The 26337-nt window shown below is 40.5% G+C and overlaps 1 protein-coding gene across 1 annotated transcript; it reads left to right on the top strand.

The window, feature by feature from the left end:
• The first annotated feature begins 972 nt into the window (after positions 1 to 972).
• Positions 973 to 25835, top strand: fam120c (family with sequence similarity 120 member C). Its single transcript, XM_072696347.1, has 16 exons — positions 973 to 2424; positions 4194 to 4440; positions 4540 to 4622; positions 4722 to 4850; positions 4947 to 5049; positions 5147 to 5220; positions 5322 to 5608; positions 6809 to 7055; positions 10758 to 10929; positions 14591 to 14840; positions 15020 to 15134; positions 17035 to 17244; positions 17360 to 17576; positions 18048 to 18183; positions 18524 to 18587; positions 19315 to 25835. Exons 1-16 carry the CDS (start codon positions 1894 to 1896, stop codon positions 19597 to 19599), a joined length of 3150 nt encoding a protein of 1049 aa, XP_072552448.1. The 5' UTR covers positions 973 to 1893; the 3' UTR covers positions 19600 to 25835.
• The last annotated feature ends 502 nt before the right edge of the window (positions 25836 to 26337 follow it).

The following is a 26337-nucleotide window of genomic DNA, read 5'->3' as shown; positions in this document are numbered from 1 at the left end:
TGCAGTTTTTCCTGGTCGAAAAAAAATATTCAGGTCATGAAGAGCTTGATAAGCGACTGGAGAGCTGGATCGGGAATATCGGGGTGGGGAATACTTGGAATAGTAGGGACTGGAGTTGGGCCCATTGATTATAATGGAGTAGGTGATATAGGTAAAAGAAAAAAAATAGATGCATTTTCCTCATGAAATGCCTGGAATTAGTGTATGCACATTTTTATTTACATTATGTTGTTTTGGCAGTACGTTACCTCATATCAAATACTTTGTTACATCAACCATATATATAAATATATATATATATGGGAATGGACACGAGCTATTCTACAGGTTGTAGATGAATGTATTCCTTCACTTTCCATGAGCTACTTGATGTGTTTCTACATGGTTATTTGAAACTTGGCCGCGGTGTATTTTACAAAACGAACAACGACAGCAAGATGATCCAACTGCAGCGACAGCTGGCCAGTTTTCTGTATGACTCCCCAACAGTAAACAGTAACTGGATTTTCCCTGTTCTTTTCCTATGGCTCGTAGGTCCTGTCTGTGAATGGTGCACTTGTTGCCCTGAACAACTGAGAGCACAAACAATTTCGGGAACAAGCCTGTTGCGTTGTTTGAATGTCTTAAAACGTGCAGTATTTGCATTTGAGCCTGACTAAACAGACAAAGGTACACATACTGCTCGGGCAATTACGTGATTTGGCATGTTATACCTAAACCTTATTCCTCAATCTTTTTTTCTTTTCTTTTCTTTTTTTTTTTTTTTTGAATGAAACGATCTTTTTGGTTTTGCCTTGGCATCAGGGGTCACTGGTCAAGACATTGGTAATTGTAGTCTTACACTCGCCCTCTTTGCTTCAGCGAGCGCGAACTACTCGGTGACTTAAAACTACAGCTCCCATGATTCCACCCTTCCTCTCCTCCCACTCTACTCCTCTTGCCTCCCTCCTACTGTCTGCTGGTCCGCGGGGAAGTCGCAAGATGGCCGACGTCGCTTGAAAGTATGTTCCTCTCCTCAATATGAAGCCGTGAGTGAGACAGAGAGCGAGGGAGCTTGCGTTTTTGGGGGTTTTTGTTTTTGTTTTATTTTAGTTCTTTTACTTTGTTTTTTCAGTTGTGTTTCATCGTCCACTTCACTCCGGATCGGCTCCTGTCTCGGATTCTTCTAGACTAGTTTGAGTCGTCAGTCACACCGGGCTCTGGCTAACGGGCTGCGGGAACGTTAGCTAAGCTCGGTTTGTTAGCTGCACGGCTATAGCCTCGCGTTAAATCAGTTAATCGGCATTTTAGGCACACTTTACTCATACTGTTTACTGTGTTCACACCAGGAGAGGGGCTGCACCGTCCAAACACTATGCTGCACCGACCAGCAGTTTCGTAGTCGCAGTTTAGCGTACAGCCAGCTCGATAGCATGTAGGATTATCGTTTTTTGGGGTATTTTCACCGTTGTCGACATCTTTGCTACCGTTGTCGCCCACCGTAACGTCGTAGAAGTATCGTCGGTCATGTTTTCCCACCGAACAACCTTGTAATAAATGCGAATAGTCCGTAGTTTGGACAGTATTGTTGGCATCATACCAAAACACAGAGAAAGGAATGGCTGCACACTGCACACACACGACCAAATATAAGATATAGCCTCACTCACAACTCTACTTTTACAGATTTGCAGACACACAGCATAGTTTTTGGCGAACATCGGTTTATTTGTAAGCGTTGCCCAGCTGAAGTCCACTCATAATAGTTCACTGCATCAAGTGATCGACTGACTTGATCAGGCACAGATTAATAACTCTTTTAAGCAGAAGTAACATTACTCATTTAGCGAGTACAGCTAGATAATCTCCACACAGGCACGTTTTTGAGACTTAAACGGGACATAAAGGTGCGCTATGGGAGTGCAGGGCTTTCAGGAGTATTTGGAGAAACGCTGCCCCGGGGCGGCGGTCCCCGTGGACCTCCTTAAGCTCGCTAGAACAGCAGGCCGACAGCCTCCACACCACCACCCTCATCCTCACCACCACCACCACCCCCATCCTCATCACCCCAGCTCGCTGCCTCCGCCTCCGCCACCCGCGCGGATCTTGGTGGACGCGGACTCGGGCCTCCAGCGGCTTTATGGCGGCTACCAGACCGACTGGGTGTGCGGAGGAGAGTGGAACGCCATGCTGGGCTACCTGGCGGCCCTGTCTCAGGCCTGCCTGTATCAGGGCGGCCTGGAGCTCGTCGTCGTGTTCAACGGCACGTTGGGCAAGGAGCGTTGGCCCGAGTGGGCGCGGCGGGCGCAGGGGCAGCGGCAGACCGCGCAGCTTATCGTCAACCACGTCGGCAGCAAGGCCACGCCGCCCCCGCGAGCATGGTTCCTGCCGCCCGCCTGCTTGAGCCACTGCGTCCGCCTCGCCATGTTCCGCTTCCGCGTGCGGGTGAGTGGCGTGCAAAACACTGTAGCTGCAGTTTGTGGAGCAGTAGAAACACAGTTAAGGGGTCGATCGAGAACTTTCTTCATCCGTTGTTGACTAGATTGTAGCGTTAGCGTTTTGCCATGGATTTTATAAGATGATGTTGAGTTAAATCTAGTCAATCATAACAATGAGCAACAAGTTATTCTTATGTAACCTGCTGTAGTATCAGGATGAAGTCTAGCTCAGCTGTGTTTAATGATCATAGCACTCAATAAGTTCTTTCTGCACATAGGACTTGATCCAATTGGAAACAATCAGTGTAATTATTAGTGTTAAATGTCTCTGTATGGCGATCTCTGAATGTTGCATTATGAGCAACTGTGAATGTTACCATGAACATTAAGTTCCCTCTGTGCAAAGATTTTAGGCACCTGTGAAAATAAGAATAGAATTCATAGTGTCAGTATCTCTAAGTGTTTCTTTTACCCAGTAAAACACTAATATTAGAATAAATACCAATAACATTCATTCAAAGAGTAATGGCTTTACATCACTGTGTTCATTAAAACCTCTTCAGAGCTCCTCTCCCAGTGGGGTAGTGTTATTTATAGTTAACATCAACACCTGGTTTGCTAGATCAGTGCATAATGGTGTTAAATCAGGTTGAGCAAATCCCTGTGCTGGCCGAGGGCGTCTGAGAGAAACTAGAAACCAAGCTTTGTTCTTCAAACTAGCTCATAATATACCAACCTCTGTCTTCAGAATGAGAAACTCTTGTAACTCTTGTTGTGTGTTTGTTTACTTGCACCTGTTCTAATGTGATCTGGTGTTTCTACAAGGAAAAACGCACTAATTGTGAGAGTAATGGTTTTTAGTGATGTGCTTGGGTGCCTAAAACCTCTGGCCAGTACTTTACATCTCTGGGTAGTTTGTTAGAAACTGATGCGGTGTGTGAAGTTGCAGTTAAGTTCTCTGTAAGGATTATTTTCTTATCAGTTAATATCTTCAATCTCAGATATAGCAATAAGCAGATTTTATTGATGTGAATACAAGATAAAGGAGCGGGTTTTCAAACTGTTTATAGAGGCCTGATGTTACGGAGTTCATAAGTTAGATAAAGATGTTAGCTAGGTTCATTAATAAGAGCTGTTATTGATCATGCCGATTAGACCACATCTTAATACTAAAGTAATTCTGAGTGTCGGTGTGTTGAGCGCATGTTTAAAAGTTTGATGAAGAAATTAGCATGCATAGTAGAGACCATTAAGCATACCAGTTACCAAAGAATTGAGAACATATCTTAGACTTTGCTTTTCATATCTGGTCACTTCATGCATCTTAAGTATCAGGATTATATCTGGATAAAGCTAAGACACATAAAAATGCAAGACTAATTTAAAATGGACACAAATCAATCTCTCAAACCACTTCAGAAGGTGGTCTGAGACACAATTGAGCCACACATTATAGCCGTGTAAATGCGCCAATCACTTCAAGACTCATTTGACAATCTCTCCCAGTACAAACGAAACCCCAGTGATTGCTGCACAGCGAACGATTTTGCGTGTTCTGACCTACACAGCAATTGGATTTCGGCCTGACTAATTGGAGACGCATTTGACTAACTAGTGTAAATGCAGGTGGAGTGAAGTGACCAGGTGTTAATGTAATGTAATTGATCTCCAAGTTCTCTGTATATGCCGGTGCTGTTGAATCAGGGTGACTGGGCATATGGAGCATGATGTTTTGCTAAAATTCTGGGCTGACTCCTGCTTTCCTTTTTCCTGTAGGTGGTACAGACTCTTGAGGACCACCACCAGGAGGTGCTATCCCTGTACAGAGACTACGGTTTTCAGGGCCTGATTGCACAGGACTCGGAGTTCGCTCTATGCAATGTCCCAGCCTATTTCAGCTCCCATGCTCTCAAGCTCTCCTGGAACGGCAAGAATCTGACCACTCACCAGTACCTGCTCTCTGAGGCTGCTCGTCAGTTGGGTCTCAAAACCCAGCACCTGCCCATCTTTGCTGCCCTGCTCGGTGAGAGTCATGCACAAAAAGCCAGAAAGATCTGGACAGAGCTGCTAACTTCTGCTATGTTTTTACCTCATTCTGAATTACATCTTCATGGCTTTTTAGGGAACCACATTCTGCCAGATGAAGACCTGGCTGCCTTTCATTGGAGTCTCTTGGGTCCAGAACACCCTCTTGCCTCCCTCAAGGTATGTTCTTCACTGTTTGTCAAAAATCAAATTAATGCCTTTTGTTCTAGCTAATCACACTTCATTGTGTCGTTCATATTGGTGTCCTGCTCACTTTAGGTAAGGGCTCATCAATTAGTCCTCCCTCCTTGTGAGGTTGTGATTAAGGCTGTATCAGATTATGTTGCATCCATTAAAGACCTTGGGAACCTGGATGCTGTGGCCAGGGATGTATTTAAGCAGTCTCAGGTAAAGCACACTCTTTAAGCTTTTAACATCAAAACCTGTGTTGTCTCTCTTGAGACATGCTGTACCTAAATTACACTGTCTTTCTCTTTTGCACAGTCTCGGACTGAAGATAAAATTGAAAGGTTTAAAAAGGCAGTGGAGTATTTTTCAGCGGCCAGTAAACCTAGACCTCTTTCAATGGGACCTTCTCCTTACCTCTGTAAGTAAAATCCAAATGTAACATTTTCAGAATCCTCTCCCCTCCACCCCATTTGCCTTTCCATAATCACAAAATCTGTACTTGGATTTGTTCGCAGTTCCAGGTTTTGGGCCTGGTCAGTTTGGCGGACCTCCAGGCCACATGGGGGCAGTACCGCCTGGAAAAGCCCAGGTAATGTTTTTAGATTTCTGCCAGTTTGTGTGGTGTTTCTTCATGAGTATCATGTGAGTGGTGTTTGTTGCAATCAAAATATGTTTTGTGTCTTCTCGCAGTTTGGTCCACCCCAGGTATCAGGTGTTAAGGTGCCTTATCCAGGTGGGCCCTATGGACCCGGCCCAACCTCTGGTCATGCCCTTCTATTCCAGAACCCACCTCCAGCACTGCAGGAATGCAATGATTCTCCTGTTGGGAAAATGGGCTTTGCTGAGTGGTCTGCACCTTATGATTCCGCTCAAGGTGGCAACCGACTGCCCAATCATCATACAGCAGCTCCCTCAGGCCCTTCCCCTTCACCATCTTCTTCCTCAGATGGGGAGGAGCAAAATGACACCAGCACTAAGTAAGTTTGCTTTTGAACAATCCAGCGCTCTGTTCTTTTCCTTTCACATGGCTTCATTCTCCTCCATTCTATTCTTGGAAGAGCTACTCTAAAAATATCTTAAAGGCAACACCACCAGGAGGTGTAAGATACAGTGTCAAATTCCCTTAGTTTCCTATTACTTTACCTTTGTACTTATACATTTGTGAAATAGCCATAGGCCATATAAATGAGTCTTGTTCAAGTACATTTCATGACCTTTCTCTTTCATTCTGCTCTGTGTGTTGCTAATCACCAGTGCCACTGCATATGGGTGTCACCAGTGAGCAAGCTGGTTAATCAAGCTCAGACAAATCTGTTGGGGAGTAGGTCAAAAGTTTTTCCCCCCATTTATGCTCCAAAAGAGGCTATAGAAGGCTGTGAAGTGTATGTGTAGCTTGTAGCAACCTTCTAGTACAGAGCTTGCTTGTTTATTTAATTAATTAAAATAAATCTTGAGGACCACAAACTCTCAAATCAAATTAAATTTTATTTGTCACATACATAGTAATACACAGTATAACTTGCAGTGAAATGCTTTTTGCTTATTTTTTGACAGTCTGCCCACATCAAAGCTATTCAATAAAGATCTAAATTTAAACTTAAACTAAACCTTAATTTAAAGAAATAAAGTGCAAAAGTGCAAAAGAAGTTACATTTAAGTTAAATTTAAGTTAAAAATAAAATATAAAAATATAAGAAGCAAAAAATATACAGATGGAATAGTGCGTGTGTGTATGTGTGTGTGTATATATATATATATATATATATATATATATATATATATATATATATATATATATAATCTTCTGTTCATGCGTGTTTTTCCAGTAATAATTCCATATTAATTTTTTAAATGCCTTTTTACATCACATATAACTGTCATTTTTATATAAACATATTTACATATGTATTGTGTTGTTTTAAACCATTTTTATTGACCATTTATTTCTTCAATTAAAACTTATTTTACATTCTTCTTATTTCAAGACAAATTGATCACTAGCAGTGGCTAGAAGTTATGGTTTTGTAACTAAACTGAATTTATGTCTCACTTCTCGTAAACTTTAAAATGTGTGTTATGTAAATTCAAGCAGTGTTAAGTTATTGTAGGGAGTTTTAGGTCATTACTGTTGTGTTGCTTATGTTTTGAAAGTGCTTAGCTTGTTCCTTTCTTTTCAGTCATTTGGCCGACAAGTCCTCTAGATGGGAAGACCCCAGTGGCCGTGGAGGTGGCCCCTCTGGGGACAGTCACCAGGGTAACGGGAGTGGGCCAACTATTCCATCACTGCTGTCCATGGCAACACGGAGCCACATGGACATCACAACCCCACCCCTGCCACAGGTCAGTGCGGAGGTACTGAGAGTGGCAGAGCACAGACATAGGAGAGGACTCATGTACCCACAGATCTACCACATCCTCACCAAGGTAAACTCGCTGGCCTTCAGCGTTCACTCATATTACACTCTCATTATGAGATGCATTGTCACTCTACTTCACCAGTCATAAAAGTTCCCTGACAGTTTTTTTTGTCCCTTTCTTTTCAACCTGAACAACTTGAATAGAAATGTTAGGGTGTGGTCAGACCATAATTGCACCTGGTTGTTTTAGCGGAGTTGGATGAAAATGGGATTTTTGCCCTTGAGTGAGGATCATTTTTGTAGGGATCCTTTTAAGTGGCTGAATTAACAAGTTGGCTAACTGAGGATTCTAATCGTGATTGAGACCGGGTGTGCTTGAAATTGCTGTTTGTCAAAGGGGCACTATTCTGGGGGCTGAAAACATGCTAGCTGTTGCCAAGTGTTTATGGCAGAAGCGTGTCTTTATGTTTCACATACTGGTTTCATTTGTAGCATTATGGGAGTAAATACATAAGTGATCATCTTTTATGTTTGTGTTCTTTATTAGCTTTTATTGGTTTTTACTACAGGAAGTCATACTTAAGCAAAGTTTAATTATTTAATTCTTAAAGCCTTGTGCACGCTACACAAGTTTTGCAGATTTTTGTGGCTAATAAAAAAAATGTCCATAATGCACTAAATGACTAAGGATTCTATTCTACATAACTTTATCCTGCTGCTGAACCGAACTGAACAACTGAACCCAAAACATGCATGGCTCGTGACAGGCAGATTCACACAACCAAAATGAAACAAATGTGAAATGCCTTTGGGTGGGGTGGTTGTGGGTGGGAAGATGGGGTCAGCATGGTCTGTACAGATTGCAGTGGCAGTTGGAGGTGAGTAGCACAGCACATATTGGAGGCTACCCAATGACACATTTGCCATGTATGAGACAGATGTAGGTTCATAATACCAATTTCTGTTCCAACTTAAATGGGATTGCAGTATCAGATGTACTTGTGCCAGAATGTAGCTGCTTCATCAGTTAGGGTGGAACGTAAAATGAAAACGAGAAACTGCCTTAAAACTGTACTTTTCGTACGTAAATTGAGTTGCTGACCAGTATACACTACTACATTACTAGAGTACACTCAGTTTAAAAAAAAAAAAAAGATTGAAACATGTTTGATATGCTCAGACTGTTTTGAAATAGGATTGGGAGTCCAGAAATCAGAGCCCCTGTCCCCCACCAACTGCTCGATTCTCTCTTCAACTGTCGACTTACGAAAGAGTCAGAGTCAGCCTGAGAATTGGGGCTAAAAAGAAAATACTTAAGAACTAAGTAATGAAACTGCTTATTAGCAGTCTCAGAATCAACACAAGACTAATTTATAGACACACAGGAAGTTCTATATCTTTATTAAGGGACTATGTGTGTCTGCAGCTAGAAAACATGCATAATTTACCAAAACACCCCCAAAAGTACATTTCCATTACACCTCCTGTCTGAAAGGTGCATCTTGGGATATTTCCATGACCCAGCGCTGGGTCACTATATAACAGAACACATGCAGGGTTAATCTGATCCTTCGTTGCTGGGTTATATGAAAAACTCATCTCGCTGGGTCAAGAGTTACTTTAAAAAAAAAAAAAAAAAAAAAAAAAGTTACTTGATCCAGCACTGGGTTGGTTTTAACACTTTCTGTTGGATTGTGTTTTTGTTTATTTTAAGTTTTCACCAAATAATTTCCTTTTGTTAGTAAAATTAGGTACACATTTAGCTGGATTCAGAAATGCTGCTCAATAATAAGTGTTTTTTAGTTTGATAAAAGGGCAGATACCAGTGATCCTGCAGTAAAATGGTGCAATTCACATAACAGCTCAGAAAAATCTTAATTTCTTATATTGTTTTTACTTGAATTAAAATAAGTGTTAGTTTTGTTTAGTGCAGTAAATGGTTTATTTCACGGAAGATAATTCGTTGATTCCTTTGTTGTGACTCCATACTGAAGAAAAGCTGTTTAACCAACTTTGTTCTAATCGGCTTCCTCAGGTGCTGATAATTAATGTTGATAATTAACCCACTGCCTGAGTTGTTTCTGCAACAGTCCATTTTAGTTTAGTTTATTTTAGTTTAATGGTCTCTGCTGTTCAGACAACCAGTGAAGTTGATACACCACCTGGGAGTCTGGAAACGTGTCTTCGATGTATCTTGAGGAATGACTGGTCAAGCTGAGCTGTACTTAAAATACAGCTCAAAAAGAGCATTGAAATTGGGTTTGTAGGCAAGCATCAGGCTTTTAAATCTGACTCTGACAGCCACAGCCTGGAGAGAGTTGCAGTGGCCAAGCCTTGATATGGCCAGACACAGACACACACACACACACACACACACATACATATATATATATATATATATATATATATATATATATATATATATATATATATATATATATATATATATATTAGTGTGTGTGTATGTATATATATATAATGTGTGTATATGTATGAGAGAGAGATATTAGGATCGGGTTTATAACCTATATATATATATATATATATAAAAAATAGCTGGATCGGATAATGTTCCATGGAACTGCGTATCCATGGAACTGGTCCTTTCACTTTAATTTGTTGGAGTGAAACTGCACTAAATGTGCAAATGAACAAATGACAAATGGCATTTTAGTACATTTATCTATGTGTGTTAGTTTGTTGTACAGAGTAATGTTGAAGTCAATCCTGATGCCTTAAGTCTCTCCTACATGGTGAGGTGTACGGTTTATTAATTCAGCAATGGTATTGGGTATCAACCAATATGCAAAGTTTATGTATTAGTATCGGAACTGAAAAAGCCGGATCGGTGCATCCCTACCCTCCAGATGTTCTAGAGGAGAAACCTGCATGAGTTGAACTTGCAATGGAGCTGAGCACAATTACTGGTCAACCAGAATCTTTGGCTTTGTGAAGGCTCAGACAGAATGACCAAGATCTCAAGGACCTGTAGATGCCAGCCAGCTGAGATGGGCTTGAAAATGTGACTAGACTGGAGTGTCTCATAATGGGGGGAGGAGAGAGGGTTGAGTGTAGCATAATGATTGTAAGAAAACGTTAGAGAATATTAGATTGCCAAGACAGCAAGTGTAAAGAAAAAAGGGCCCAGCACTGGGCCTTGTGGGACACCAGTGGAGAATGTGCTTGGAATGGTGATAGATCATTTGTTACCTGAAAATAGTGTCCCTCTAGGCAGGCTGCAGAGATGTCAAGAAGACTGAAGACTGATAACGGTTCAGTTGATCTTGCTGTGCGGAGTGTTTCGGGTCACTGCTATGAGGGAGGATTTTGTAGAATGTGTCAGATTGGGATATTAGAACTGGTTTTCAGTGGAGAACCAGTGACAGGTGGTTATAGCCAGCATGTTCAAAGATACTTGTTGAAGTTGATCCTTGACAGTTGTCTAGCTTAGGCTTCTCTAAAGTGGGTACCACCCTCACACGTCTCATTTTATCCTGTAAGACTAAACAGACTTTGTGGTTACTGCACTTTTAGGGCTGATAAAAAAAAGTGTCTGCTGATTAACACATTGCTATTAGTTCTTACTGTATTTAATATGTGATGAATGATAAAACTGACTATAAAAAAGCCAATTTTATTACCAGTGCTAAAATAAAAAAAGTCAAAACAGGTCCAAGAATATTAGTCTTAGTGACGCATTTCTGTCTGTTGGATTCCTCTTTTTTCCTCACTGCTCTCCCTGCTGCTTTCTCTGTGTTGTATCTCACAGGGGGAGATGAAGATGCCAGTGTGTATAGAGGACGAGTGCAATCCTGACCTGCCTCCTGCCTCTCTACTGTTCCGTTCAGCCCGGCAGTATGCCTACGGGGTGCTGTTCAGCCTGGCCGAAACCCAGAGGAGGCTGGAGAGGCTGGCCATGCGCAAGCGCACTCCGCTTGAGGGTGAGTGAGAGAGTGAGAGAGAGAGCATGGATGTGAGTGAGGCTTAAAGGAATAGTTGGGTGAAAGGAAAAAAAATTAAATAAAACTTTAATCCCAAATGTAGCCAATCATGCCTGAAGTTTGCCTCTATACTAATGTACCAATATGTGTCAATGTTTGTGGAGATCCCTTCTACAGAATTTGTTTAGTTTATTCACCAAGTTACACCCATTGCTGACACCGGACTCTTTGGAGCAGATACACATTAACCTTTTGGCAACTTGCCTAATGCCAGGCGTGGACTACAGAGGTATTAAGCCCACCAGCATTGAGCTGTGGAGCAGTGGAACTGTTTTCTCTGAAATGATGGTGCTCCATCCAGTGCAGTAGACAGTTACTTGATTCTGTAAGAAACAATCAGTGAGTAATTGTCCCAATACTTTTGTCCATATAATGTAGATAAGTAAAATATGTTTATATTCAACCAATTGCTGGTGTTTAAGATGCAAACCTACATCACGAATAATAAAGCAATAGAATCTACACTATAAATGACTGGCACTAAACTGAATTTTTTTCAAAGTGATTGCAAGTCAAATAACTTTAATTCAGAAGACATCATTGCAGGCAGTGGTGGTTCTAGCTTGTATGGTGCCCTGAGCAGACCTCCTCTTTAACCATGGTTAGGCCCATGATGGGAATTATGACTTATACTACGATATATGGGCTCCATACACTCAGAGCAGACTGCGACATCTACGGGAACCAGGGATTATCCAGGGATTAACTGCTGAAGTTTAACCGTAGTGTGGAATACAGTTGTACTACTGCTGTAGTCTTTCACACTGTTTACTCTGTCTGACTGTCTTACACAGACATTTGTAGCTAACATTCCAATGCAAGACAGACAGAAGCTGCTTTCGCCTTGCATTAAGCGTGTGTGTTGCATCCGTTGTAAAACAGTCCATCACAAGCCTGGTATAGCATCAGAAAATTAACCTGATACACACAGAGTCTGTCACTCAGCCCAGTAGTTTTAGAACACAGCAGAACCAGCAAACAGCACGAAAAGGTATTTGGTCCATCTTTATATGACAGTTACTTTACTCTTTATATGACCATACTTTGAGCATGGCCACATATCTGAAGTGACATCACTCTGGTGTGTGGGTGGAGGGCAAAGTTTGTCTGCCTTTTTTTCTTTTTCTGGTCTGTGATCTGTGACTCAAAAACTGTGACCTGTTCTAAGCTGTGAGTTTTGTGATCAGTGGAAAGCCTGCTAACGTGAACAAGCCAGTATGTTGACATTGTTTAACATTTTTTTTTGTTTTTATTTATGTTGAATTTATGTAGGATATTTCAAGATTTTTATATTCCATATCTATATGATCATTAAAGCAGTGGCATTAATTTGTCCTAAATTGATAATATTGTTTATCACAATTATGTCTGGGACAATAAATCGTCCAAAAAAAGTTATTGTGACCTTCTAGCTGTTTTGAAAATGCTCTGTCTGTGTGGGGTTAATTACATTTTAAACGTTAACGCTATAATTAAAATTAATACTAGAATCAGGGCGTCCATTCTGACAACGTTAATAACTAAAGTGATAGAGTGTGTGCAGAATTATTAGGCAAGTTGTATTTGAGAGGATTCTTTTTATTATTGAACAACAGCTATGTTCTCAATCAACCCAAAAGACTCAAATATCAAAGCTTAATATTTTTGGAAGTTGGAGTGGTTTTTTTTTTTTAGATTTGGTTTTTTTCTTAGATTCTTAGGTTTGTGCAGGTAACTATTACTGTGCAGAATTATTAGGCAACTTAATAAAAAACAAATATACCCATCTCACTTGTTTTTCACCAGGTAAACCAATATAACAACACAAAATTTAGAAATAAACATTTCTGACATTTAAAAACAAAACCAAAAACATCAGTGACCAATATAGGCACCTTTCTTTACGATGACACTCAAAAGCCTTCCGTCCATAGATTGTTAGTTGCTTGATCTGTTTACGATCAACATTGCGTGCAGCAGACACCACAGCATCCCAGACACTGTTCAGAGAGGTGTACTGTTTTACCTCCCTGTAGATCTCACATTTCATGAGGGACCACAGGTTCTCTATGGGGTTCAGATCAGGTGAACAAGGGGGCCATGTCATATTTTTTCTTCTTTTAGACCCTTACTGACCAGCCACGCTGTGGAGTATTTGGATGCATGTGGTGAAGCATTGTCCTGCATGAAAATCATGTTTTTCTTGAACGATACCGACTTCTTTCTGTACCACTTCTTGAAGAAGGTGTCTTCCAGAAACTGGCAGTAGGTCTGGGAGTTGAGCTTCACTCCATCCTCAACTCGAAAAGGTCCCACAAGTTCATCTTTGATGATACCAGCCCATACCAGTACCCCACCTCCACTTTGCTGGCGTCTGAGTCGGAGTGGAGCTCTCTGCCCTTTACTGATCCAGCCTCGGGCCCATCCATCTGGCCCTTCAAGAGTCACTCGCATTTCATCAGTCCATAAAACCTTAGAAAAATCAGTCTTAAGATATTTCTTGGCCCAGTCTTGACCACCTTTGAACAAGAAACATAAGATAAAACGTCGTTTTTCAGCCTTCCTTATCTTGGCCATGTCCCTGAGTATCGCACATCTTGTGCTTTTTGATACTCCAGTAACGTTGCAGCTCTGAAATATGGCAAAACTGGTGGCAAATGGCATCTTGTCAGCTTTACGCTTGATTTTCCTCAATTCATGGGCGTTTTTTTTGCGCCTTTTTTTATTTTTTCTTTTCAACACGTTTCTTGCGACCCTGTTGGCTATTTGCCATAAAACGCTTGATTGTTCGGTGATCACGCTTCAAAGGTTTGGCAATTTCAAGACTGCTGCATCCCTTTGCAAGACATCTCACAATTTTTGACTTTTCAGAGTCCGTCAAATCTCTCTTCTGACCCATTTTGCCAAAGGAAAGGAAGTTGCCTAATAATTAAGCACACCTTATATAGGTTGTTAATGTTATTAGACCACACCCCTTCTCATTACAGAGATGCTAATCACCTGATTTACTTGATTGGTATTTGGCTTTCAAGCCTATAGAGCTTGGAGTCGGACAACATGTATAAAAAGGATGATGTGATCAAAATACACATTTGCCTAATAATTCTACACACAGTGCAGCTGCACTTCATATTAGTGACCTCAACATACTGTTTCTTTTGTCGTCTCCATGTGCCTAGAGGGCAAGGTGATATTTCCAATAGTTATGTCAATAGTCTGACAGGAAAATATGCCAAATATTCTTATATATTGCCATGACCTGTTTTTATTTGGTTTCTAACGTTGTACAACGGCTACTATTTATAAAAATGGTCTTGGAGTAAGGGCAAGACTTATTGATTATTGTAAGGTGTAAGCTTACATTACTTGCTGGCTAAATATTCCTTGTTAGAGTATAAAACCAAAAAAAAAAAGCTTCAGGCGGGAGTTATGTAGTCTGGTTGCATTTAGGGTAAGAGACAAATTGTGTATTTTTTTTGCTGAATTGTCCCTTTAACTGTTGCAGTGGTAGTTACATTGTTGTAAGATTGGCTCTCCATATACAAGAAGATGTGCATAAGACTCTCATAATTACATTTCAGATGATTCAATCAAGTTGTTGATTTGTTTTTTCTCTCCACAGTGCCTCCAGTGATCGTTAAGGAGTGGTGTGCCAGCAAGGCTAAGTCAGCTCTGACCCCAGAGCTGGTTCCGGCACTATGTTTCCGGGAGTGGACCTGCCCCAACTTGAGGCGTCTGTGGCTGGGCCGAGCCTCGGAGGACCGCAGCCGCCGCACCCGTGCATTCCTGGCCTGCATGCGCTCAGACTGCCCTGCCCTGCTCAACCCTGCCTGCGTGCCATCCCACCTGCTGCTCATGTGCTGTGTCCTCAGGTAGCTACTCTAAGACTGGAGGAGAGTGCCTAAACACACAGAAGAGACAGTAGAACGCAAAACAATATTAAGGCATACTAATGTCTTATGTTCAGCTTGATTTTAGTAGCACTGTTAATTTTTTTTAAAAGAATATGATCGACTATTGATAATTGAGAGATTTGTGTGCTTGCATGCAGGTATATGATGCAGTGGCCCGGTGGCCGCATTCTCCAACGCCACGAGCTTGACGCCTTTTTGGCCCAAGCTGTGTCTAACCAGCTCTATGAGCCTGATCAACTCCAGGAACTCAAGGTAGGTGACCAGCACTGCATACTGATTTATGCTTCATGTTTCCTTTCATCTCAGCCTTGGATCATTTGTTTATTAATAAATAAATGATCTAGTAGAGGTTTAGTCAGGCCTGAAATGTTGGTCTGAACCTAAAAACATCAGATCACTTTTAATAGGAGTGCTTTGGAAGTAAATTTCCCTTATTGTGTATTCTCTGTGAGCCTGCACGCACTAAACCGTGACTCCTGTACCATGACTGTTTGGTATGAATACACTTACTGCTACACCCCTGTTTTTATATTTGTAATGACACCTGTTGAATTGTAATGCACTGACAATAATAGCCATCAGTAAATCATGGATAACTGGAAAAAACTTTCATTAACCTTTACTGTGTTGCTAAAGAATTTAATTTCAGGGAGACAAGTATGTGGCTGCTATAAAATCTATTAAATACTTTTAAAGGATACACAGATGTACAAAAGTCATTGATGAAATATTTCCTACTCCCGCAGTAGACAAAGTTTAATCAACATGGATTTTGTAACTTGAACATTCTGGACTGAAAATATAACTGTCTGCGCTTGTGGACATCATGCATCAGTGAGCTATGAGAATAAGTTATAATACACACTAGAAATATATAAACACACAAATATACACACAATTCTATAACAGAATTTGTATATTTTAATATATTTAATAACGTATATAAAATGTAACTGTGTATGAATGTACAGTTTATGTACTTAAGCTTGTATTTATTTTTCTTGTGTTGTATCTTATTTATTATCTTATTTAGCCCACTCATGTTCTAGATCATATAATAGATCATATCTGTTATACACATTTGAAATGATGTTTTTCACTAAATCATTGGTACAAATAAACATTTGAATGGTCAAAATGACATGGGGGAGGTGGGGGGGGCAATTTAAAAACCTGTGTAAGTTCTGTGTTGTATACAGATGCTTGGGTGTTTACACTGCCCAGACTAAACACTGTTTCTTCTTCTAAAAAAACAAACATTTATTAGTGCATTTATTATTGAAGTGCATTTTAAACTGTAAACTTGAGGGGAAAAAGACCTGGGCATGTTAGGACTTGTTTTGGGGGTAAAAAAAAGCTTTGAATCCATAATTTTTTTAAATAAATCTAGTCTTTGTCTGGTCTTAAGTCAAAAAAGACCCTTCACTATGTTTAACAGCAGAGAAAGACATCAAAAGGATCTTTTTCCAGCTTGATATTTTCTGACTTTCTTTGATTGACACCAACATTAGAGAAAATTAAATATTGCTTTTGTCCATACTTCCATGGAAGCTGTACACCACCAGGGTGCAGGGATTGTTTTCAGGTTCTTTTTGACCCTCAGGACCCTAGGATTTCTAGCCAAACATTAGTATATTTAGGCTGCACTGTGTTTAATTTCATGTGCATTCATCTTCTCACAATTGTGGTTCTCATGACTCTCTGTGCTAAATAAACTGAATGAGTGGGTGGAAACAGTTGGGATAGTATGGTGAGTAACATTTGTGCCCTCCATGTGGCAGACTGGGGTTCAGTTCCATCTCCCAGGCATGAACATCAGCATAGGCAAAACTCCTAATGCTGCATTAGCCTTTCTGTTCAACTTGAGTAACCAAACTGTAAGTCACCCTGGATGAGTCAGCCAAGCCATAAATGTAAATGTGATTCTGGTGTTTTAAAGGTACTAAAAGTACAGAAGAAGTAAGAGATAGCAGGGAAACGAAAGCAGAGGAGTGTGGAGTAGAATCTGTTGGGAGGTGGGAGGTGAGCTGTGAGATGCTGGGAGTGAAATTGGAACCACCGTGAGCAGATGGGTTCCGTCAGGTTTGGACCAATCTGTCGAGCTGTAGATTGCATTGCCTGTGCTAAGTCTGTCTTTGACTTTCATTGTCAGGTGGAGAAAGTGGATAACCGTGGAGTTCAGCTGGCCTCCCTGTTCATGAGTGGCGTGGACACTGCCCTATTTGTGAATGATGTTTGTGGGCAGCCGCTGCCCTGGGACCACTGCTGCCCTTGGGGCTTCTTTGATGGGAAACTGTTTCAAAGCAAATTGGCCAAGGCTACCAGAGACCGGGCTGCCCTGCTGGACATGTGTGAAGGCCAGGTAACATGACTGTTGACCCTAATAATTGTAATTAGCACAAATGCTTATGGTCAAGTCGTTTAGCCTTTGTTTGACCCGTTTAAAACCTTCCCCTTTACTCTCTCTTGCCTGGTAGGAGGAACTGGTGTCTCGTGTGGAGAAGATGCGTCAGGCCATCCTAGAAGGCATCAACCTTTCGCGGCCACCTCCCCCACCCCCACCTTTGCCACCCCCAGCGTTCCTGCCTCCTGCTATGGTGCCCCCATTCTACCCTATGCACCCTCTCTACCCACCTCGGCCCTTGGGCTCCATGCCCCCTCCGCACCACCAGCACCGGCCAAGAGCCTTCCCAGGTGAGATCCTGACACTATTATTATTGTTATTTGAACCTGAGGCCGTCTATTCAGTTATTATTCTAGCCATTTAATGCTGATCAGTCATGCTTTTTCCCCCTCACCTCTCCCCAACTGGACTCCCTTAAAAGTTGATAGTTCAGTTCTGCTGTCTCTGCGACTTCTGTAACGCCTCAGTTGATGATGAAATAGTGAGAATGTCCACATACTGACACCCCCATGCATAAAAGTAGCAACATATGTAGCAGAAGACCCTAACTGGCTTTTTTTTCCTACCCTGCCCACACAACACTACACTCTGCCTCCACATGCTTGTTATCCGCACCGCCTAATGACCATTTTTCAAATGTAGTTAGTCATCAGATATTGAGCTACTGTGTAGCTTTGTTGTGTCTAACTGGCACAATCCACTTCAATGCCATTTTGTTGTCCTGACAGTTTATTGTATATGTATTTATATTTACTTTTTAGGTATCCAGTCTATACCACCTCAAGGTGGAAAGCTGGAGATTGCTGGTATGGTTGTGGGTCAGTGGGCTGGAAACAAACCAGTGCGAGGCAGAGGCGGGTTTAACATGCAGGTGGTATCAGTGGGAGGAGGGAAAGGGTAAGTCTGCTTTCATCTGTCTCTGCATTCAGTTAATGTATGGATGTTGGTACTTATTGCAGTTTAAAACTTTTACAGTTTTATTTTGTTGCTGTAATGCTAAAACCTTGTATCTATAAAATGCAACTTTAGGAGAAGACAGCGTTAACTTTCAGTAGCAGTTATTGTTAAAGTATCTAATTTCAAGTCATTTTAGAGCATTTCTATTGGTCTGTACCTATCTGATTCAAATTGTCAAAGTGAAAAATGACAGAGATACAAGGGTTTTTGCGTCACAGCAATGATGAAATGAAAGCATCCAGACATATTGGAACTATTCTTATAACTAATTTTGTCATAGAAGGGGTAAAGAAGTGATGCCAAAAGGAAGGGGAGGGAAGAAAATTACCACCAATCGAACACAGGTAAAGGATAATAGATGAATGTCATTTTCTATTGCCTCTCATCTGTAATTGGTGGATTTGTGCGTCTGTTTCTCGCTCAGGAAAAAGTTCACAGTGCAAATAAGAGAACCGTAATATTGTGTTTTTTGGGTATAGCTTTTACAAAGTGAAGTAAAGATTTGCTAATGGGCAGACAATTTTGTCAAACTTCATGACCTTTTGTATGAAGTAGAGTAACAGATGACACTCCTGCTCCGTAAAAGAAAAAAATTTTTTTTTTTTAATTTCATTTTAGGCATTTATTACACATTTATAAACTATTATATTCAAGTATTCCCCTATTTTTGTGGCGCTAAGACTCTGGTAAACCCATTTCAAGCACAAAGACAATTTGTCCACATGAGTAAAGGCGTGTTTCCCCAAGAGATATGAAGAATTTCTAAAATCAGACTTTTCTGGTTTAGGACCAGACCCCCTGACCCAGTGCTCTGGATCACATGGGGTCTCCTTATAGAGAGAGCTGAGATTCTTACGTAAAAATTGAGAAAATGCCTTTATACCCCAGGGGATTCATGTATTGGCAATTATTTTAGTAATCTTTGTGATTCTGAAATAAATGAATAAATACTGCTCAGGTTATTTTCATAATCTCATAGGCTGAGCTAGTAAGTACCTGATCTGGTTTATGCTTTGGCTTATATTTTTGGATTTACTTTTATATCCTTCTCTCCCCCCCCCTTGCTTGTAGAATCTTTCCTCATCGCCCCCCTCTACCAGTCCCCCAAAGCTGGCAGAAGAGCCCAAGACTGTGGGGCGGCCCTCTGGAACTGGTGAGAGAGCTGGGGGCGTGTCCCAGCAGCTGAATGGCAGCTCTTCAGGAAGCGCCACTGGTCAACCCATTGACCTGCCACCACAGCCAATCCAGTGTGCCTTAGCCAGCAGAGACAACCAATCAGGAGATGGGGTGGAGGTAGAGGCCCCTTGTTGCCTTGACGACTGCCCATCAGATGGTGCACTACAAAAAGAGGAGTAATTACATCCCATAGTGTAATAAGAATGATTGATTGCGTTGAGAGGGAATGATCCAAGTTCGACTGCCTTTTCCTTGCAAAATATGATAATTAGGGCACAGTAGCCACTTTGTGTTGTCATAAGAATAATTTATGATGTTGCAGATGCTGGAAACTATAGATGGACAGTGTGAGAAGGAGTGCGGTCTGTGTGTCACCTTAACAGCAGGTTCTGATTTGCAACTGAGCAAAGTTAAAATCGCAACCTTCGATTGCACTTTGCACTGAATCTTCTGATTCTGGATCTCAGCCTTTCCACTGCCCCATCCGGGTTGTAGCATTGTGACAAGCTCTCAGTCTTTTCACCTTTCTAACATATTTTTTTTGTTTGTTTGTTTTATTTTGAAACATTGTTGGTTGTATCCGTATGATAGCCTAAAATGGCTACCGTCAGCCCTGGTTGCCCAAAGTATATTCTGATTTAACCCGCCTTCAACTCTTAGCTGGCAAATATAAGAGCAGCATAATGATCCTAATCTACTCCCAAAGTGTGTCTGTAACTGACTTTAAGTTGTCCGTCTGCAAAAAAAAAAAAAAACAACGAAAAAGGAAAAAAAAGAAGCCGTGCTCACATGACCAAGGCTATAGATCACACTAGCTCCGTTATCATGTGTCCGCCAAACTGACAACTATTCCTCGTGAAAATTTAGCGTTTAATGTTTTTGTTTCCCTCCTCCTTCCCGCTCATTTTGTGGATGTAATTAGGGCCGGAATACTGAAATTACTGAATTATTGGAATGACTTTTGGTATTTAAAGTGACTTTATGAAATATTTCGTCAATTAGCAGCATGTTACATCAATCACGTTAATTTGTTTATCAGATAATTGGGTTGTCTTTGTCAGAATTTTGTATTTTTATTTTTATTTGAATTGTTTTATGCCCTGTTCACATATTAGTAATGATACCAGATGGTATCAAGCTCAAGCCCTGTCGAAAGTTGCGTTTTTAGTCAGTGTTACCAATGGGAATAGAGGAGAAACAGTGTAGATTTGATGAATGGTCACTGGCGGCACTCCGCAAGATGCAGCATGCCCCCGGTGCACATCCTAGATTTGTGTGTTAGAGACAGTCACGAATGAAAGCTGGTGTTGTCAGTCAGACATCAGCTTTTATTCATTGTTGGTCTCATTTACACGGTTTTATGCCCCTTTAAATTGCACAAAAATGTCGAGTTCTTTTGTTTGGTTATTAAGATTTACAATATTTGATATTTTGCTACTTCACAGCGTACCACAAGGTTCGGTTTTAAACCTGATTTTGTTGCACGAGAACGCAGGTAGCTGAATTCACACTTGGTGGTTCGCTCATTTCAGCCCTGAATAACCTGTTATTGCTTCAAGCAGAGGTTCAGGTTCCTTAAGTGGCTTGTGAAGTCCAAGCTCAAAGAGAGAGAGAGATGGTAGAGCAGCAGCACAGAGAGGTGTGCGATGTGATGAACAGCTAAGCTTCTCTGCAGATGCTGGAAAATGGAGACTAATGGTGTCAGTCAGGAAAGGCTTTGCTAGCTCCACGATTAATAGTTTTGTCTCTTATGTAGTCTTGTGACGGTCTTTATTTTATTATTATTTTTATCTTAATTTCATTTTTATAAACACCCCACCCCCCCCACCCCCCCCTTGAGTCCCACTCTTTCTGCTGAGTGATCCCATTGGTAGAACTACTACTATTGTCCTAATATGTTATTTTAGAAAATTTAAAAGCACTTTATGCCCGAAAAATGATAGATATGCAAGCCCAAAGCCAAACTAAAAAAGAAACTGCTCTTGAAAATTGATTGTATTTCAACATAAAGCACTTGTTATTTATGTTTAAGATGATTATAGCACACTTTATATTCTGTAGCCACATCCATTTCTCAAAATAGCCCAAGCATTTGATGTTACAAAGCTTCTTCTCTTTCTGTCGGCGGTGTAACTGTCTTTACTTTGCGTTTCACTTGCGTGTCGCATAATAGAAGTAAATACCAATGGATTTGAATGTGCGAACAGAGTGCGCAGGAAACAGCACTTTGTTTTAAAACCAGAAAACACACTGGATTGTCCTCAAACCAGGATAATGAAGAAAAACTTAAACACAAGGCTTCTGGCAGATTTAGGGAGAAAACAAAACGTTATATGGAGAAGGAACCATAATACCATTTGATATCTTGGCTGTTTGTATATACTGTAGATGTAATGTATGTGATCTCGGTGCGCAATGATGCAGTGGAGTGATTTTATCAATGGTTGGGAATGCACACAGCCCCCTCCCCTTGCGCGTCACCTCAACAGCTCCACTCCACTGCTACTTGAATTGTCACTTTTCAGCTCAGCTTTAAATGCTCGAGGATTAGGTTTCACCGCACTCTGAATTCGATTTCCTCCGACACCGCTTATGGTCCTCCCTTTGTGCCTGACATACACACGGACTACTCTTGTGCACGTGCATTCGCCCACCATAGCTAAAATCATTTTAACTTTGTAAAAGTAATTCCTGAACTGATGAGAACCTTTTTTTTTCTTGTGACGCGGTCAACCAACAAAGGAAAAACAAAAACAACAAAAAAACCAAACGCCTCTCTAGACCTTTCGTGACATTAAACTGTATGTTGTCTGTTTTTTGTGACATTACACTGTATGTATTGTCTTGTTTTCGTGATGGCCCGTGAAACTTGTGCACTTCTTCCAGAAAAGCACTTTTTACCGAGGCAAATGGGCTCGAACCGAGCCAGAGGAAGTTAAATGAAGTCCTCTGGCTTGTGACCATGATTTGACGATTTGACCCTTTGACACGAAGGGGAACGAAGAACACCCCTGTTATGTGCAGACGTACCTATCATACGATATTGAGGATGTTGTGAATGAGCTTAAATTTGTGTCCAAGGACAAAGAATACACTAGAGAAAGAGGCTTTTTCAATACCGAAGCCGTTTTAATCAGAAATGTAATGGATTATCCGTAGGCATGTCGATAAGATGCACCTTATTTTGTTAGAATATAGATAAATGATGGTTTATCTTGTGCCACAAAATTTATATGGAAAGTTCTATAAATCAACTAATGACAGACACATTCATATTTATGTTTTGTATATTTTAAAGAAATACCTCCACAATTGTGGAACCCCCTACAGCTAAATGCCAATTCAGTGTATACCCTCCCCCCCTCAGAAATGTCAAAATTAGCAGCAGTTCATTTAACAAGGGTTTTTTGTCATTGGTGGGTATCCAGGTTCATGTTTCTTAGAGAAAAAGACAATATGACATTACTGCGCAAACTTCACAGAACTGTGATACAGCAGGACTATATTTTGACCATAGCATTGCAGCTAGAGTACGTAAACTAGTACCACAGTAGCACATGTTTAAACAAAGAGAAGTGTATAAACGTAAGACCGAAATTACTCCGCCTTCAGCCTTTTGAAGGATGATGGATTTGATAATGAAATTGTTCAGCAGTGCTTATGACAGGTGGATAGATGTTCCACCATCCCTTAAGCACGTGCTAACACAAGTACACAAACACACACATACACATATATCCACATCTATACACACACTTGTTTGCTTCAGACTTACTATAGATCATTGTTCTTTTTATTTTCTTCCTCCATTTAAGATAGATACAGAAATTCCAGTAAGTTCTCTAAGTGCAGATTATTGTTGTAGAATATCAGTTATTGGGGTCACACATAGCTTAATTTTAGTCTCAGTGATAAGGTATATATTATATATAGCATTTAACTCACAAACAGTCCCAGAAATGGACACACACACCTTAACACACACACATAGGTTGTTTTCTTTTAGAGACATCAGTTAGTGCAAGAGACAGTGTAATGCAGTATCACTTATGTGATGCATTATCCAGACATTTATTTTGTTTTTGTTGTAGTTGATTTTACTTTTGATGCTTAAATTAGGGATTTTGAGAAGCGTGGTTCCCAAGTTACCCTCTTCAAACCTTCTTCTTTTCTGGCTTTTATGTATTCTCTTTTTGACTGTTCTAACGTCTTTCCTTCCTGCCATTTAATCTGACATCTGTAATGAGTTCAATATAAACGAAACGCAGAAACGATCCAAATGTGCGATATTTTACAGTATTAAGTATTGTTTAAGGGATGTATGTTCTGATTTCTGAATTAGAACCGATGTTTCCGTCATTGTATGCCTTGACCCCGTTATCCTGATCATTTATTGACGATCGATAGTAAACTAGAGTACGCAGATTTAATCACAAGGCAGTAGTCGATGTATTCAGCAGTCTGCCGTTGATTGAAATATATTTTGTTTTTTATAAACTCCCCATTATTTGCTGTTGGATATAGGCTACTAACATACACTCCCACAGTTCAGATGCTTGCTGTCTGTAATTTTACTGTAACCAATCCTATAATTCTTCCCCACTTTTTCAAAAGCCACCCCGCCACCTCTTCTTCTTCTTTGTCTCTGTTTCACCATGTCTAGCCTCTTTCATCTTCACTTACCATGGTTCTGTTTGTGGACTTTCTTACTCGTACTCCAGTGCTGTCTCCTTACCCCGTTATACTAACAGTAAAGGTAATATTAATAAAAGTAGTAATCAGTCTTATAATCAGTCTGTATGTAATCGTAGCCAGAAGTTTGGAAACAAATGTTTTCATTGATGAACAAAAAAAAGAAGAATCTAACCTAACCATCTTTGGTTTGAAATTGTGGAAATTGTGTTTTTTCTTACCTTTTTATTTTATTATTTTTTTTGTTATTACAAGTGCTACTCCTTTGACCGTCGCTGCAGTTAGTATTAAAATACGCTTAGAAGAAGTAGATTTTTTTTTCTCTCAACTGTAATGATTGCAATTTTCCTTACCTTTCATGGTATTTGTTTCAGACCACTTCACCATTATGATGTAATTGTAGCCATCAGACGAAAACGCAGCTTCGTCAACCGTTTTCAATTACTTTAATAATCAGTCAAGATGATTTTAAAAGCTGATAGTCAACGTTGACCATTTGCATCCTTGCACAAAAAAAAAAAAACAACAAACCCACCACCAGAGAACGTTCTCTCTGCTACTAAAAACCAAAGTGCATATTACCTTCACTATTTGTCGGTTCTTTAGTTTCTGGAACCCATACTGCTACATTTCAGTGATTTGAGATTATAGAGTACATATTGTGGGTCCATTTACAGATATTGAATGAAGGAAACGTGGTGTTTACATCTTTCTGGTGAAAAGTGGCTGAGTTGTGTATCGTCCGGTTTCATTGCTTAAAAAAAGAAAAAAAAATTAAGATTTTTGTTTTTTTGAAATCCTCTTACTGAAGTTGAGCCTTGGACGCAGGTTTCGATACAGTTAAATCCTACCACCCCTTACAGTCACCCATGCACTTGTAACGTCCTTCTGGGAATTGTAGCTTCATCAGTAGTCATGGTTAGGTTAAATGTAAAACACGTAAACTGTAAGCAGGCTCACACAAAACCGACATATATACACACGCACCTAAGCTATCGTGAGGAGTTTTTTGCCTGTGCATTCCTGTAGATTCGTGTCTGGAGCTTAGATTTGATTCTTGCTTTACAACTGTTCCCCCTGTATCCTAGCTCTGTAGCCCTTCACTTCACAGGACCACCTGTGTGGTTTTGACTGGTGTTGTAAGGTTTCGACCCCGTTCCGATAACAGCAATGTGTTGTGTACAATGGTCCACTGATGTCCATCCTACTCTTGCTGGATGAGCGCCCCTCTGAAACCCTTTTATTATTAGTGATTTTTTTTGTTTTTTTCTTACCGCTTCTCTCAGCATGTTGCCCCATCATGTTTTCAACGGTCTCGACCCAGCCCCATTTGTAGGCAACACATTCTGTCGTCTGTTCTTGGAAAACTGATCCATTCGTCAAGACAAAAACGCATTGATGCATGCATCAAGGTGTCCAGAAGAACTTGTGTAGTGAAGGGTAAAACTTCATTATTATTATTATTGCTGTTATGGTTATGATCGTTATTAACAGTTTCTCATTTTTAGTATAAAGAAAGCACCAGATTGTTTTGGAAAGAAACCTTTTTTATTTGTCTTGCTGTTGTGGTCTGATTTCACAATGCATTGAGAAGAAAGCCAAAAGGCTGAGAGAGAGAAAGAGAGAGAGACAGAGAGAAAGAGAGAGAGAGTCGAAGTTGGCAGTCATGTTTGTATGGTTGGGAAATGACTTACAGTGCTGAAATAAAATTTATTCTTTTAGTATTTTTTTCCTTCGTCTCTGTTCATTTTATTTGCGTGGGTTACGTTACTGGTCTCAGGCTTTTAAAATGAAAGGTAACTGGTAAGCCGCCTTTTTTCTCTATTTAGCTGACCGTGGTCCTGTGGTCAGAAACTTGCCGTCAATAAACTGGAAGCTAAATACCCAGAAGACGCATGCAGTATATTATGTATGCAGTGGCAATCAAAAGTGTAAGTAAGTAAGGGGCAGTGGTAGCTCAGTGGTTAAAGCACCGGGATATCGATAACAGGGTTGTGGGTTCGATTCCCGGGCTCGGCAAGCTGCCACTGTTGGGCCCTTGAGCAAGGCCCTTTACCCTCTCTGCTCTACATTACCTACCAGATGGGTTAAATGCGGAGGACTGTACACTGTACAGTGACAAATATGTGCACCTTTACCTAAAAAGTGTGGGTATCCCAGTTTGTTCTTTAAAAAAAAAATTAAAAGGTAAAGGGCCTGAATTAAAAGATTTGGGCACCCGGCCTG

This window comes from Salminus brasiliensis, chromosome 14 (genome assembly GCF_030463535.1).
Source record: "Salminus brasiliensis chromosome 14, fSalBra1.hap2, whole genome shotgun sequence".
Classification (NCBI taxonomy): Eukaryota; Metazoa; Chordata; class Actinopteri; order Characiformes; family Bryconidae; genus Salminus; species Salminus brasiliensis.
The sequence above is the reverse complement of the archived record's forward strand: the minus strand, read 5'-3'. Positions and strand labels throughout refer to the sequence as shown.

Coding starts and splice junctions, on each gene's coding strand:
- fam120c (XM_072696347.1), top strand. CDS start 1,894: ATGGGAGTGCAGGGCTTTCAGGAGTATTTGGAGAAACGCTGCCCCGGG. Junction 2,425..4,193: donor TGTTCCGCTTCCGCGTGCGG/GTGAGTGGCGTG, acceptor TTTTTCCTGTAG/GTGGTACAGACTCTTGAGGA. Junction 7,056..10,757: donor TCTACCACATCCTCACCAAG/GTAAACTCGCTG, acceptor TGTATCTCACAG/GGGGAGATGAAGATGCCAGT.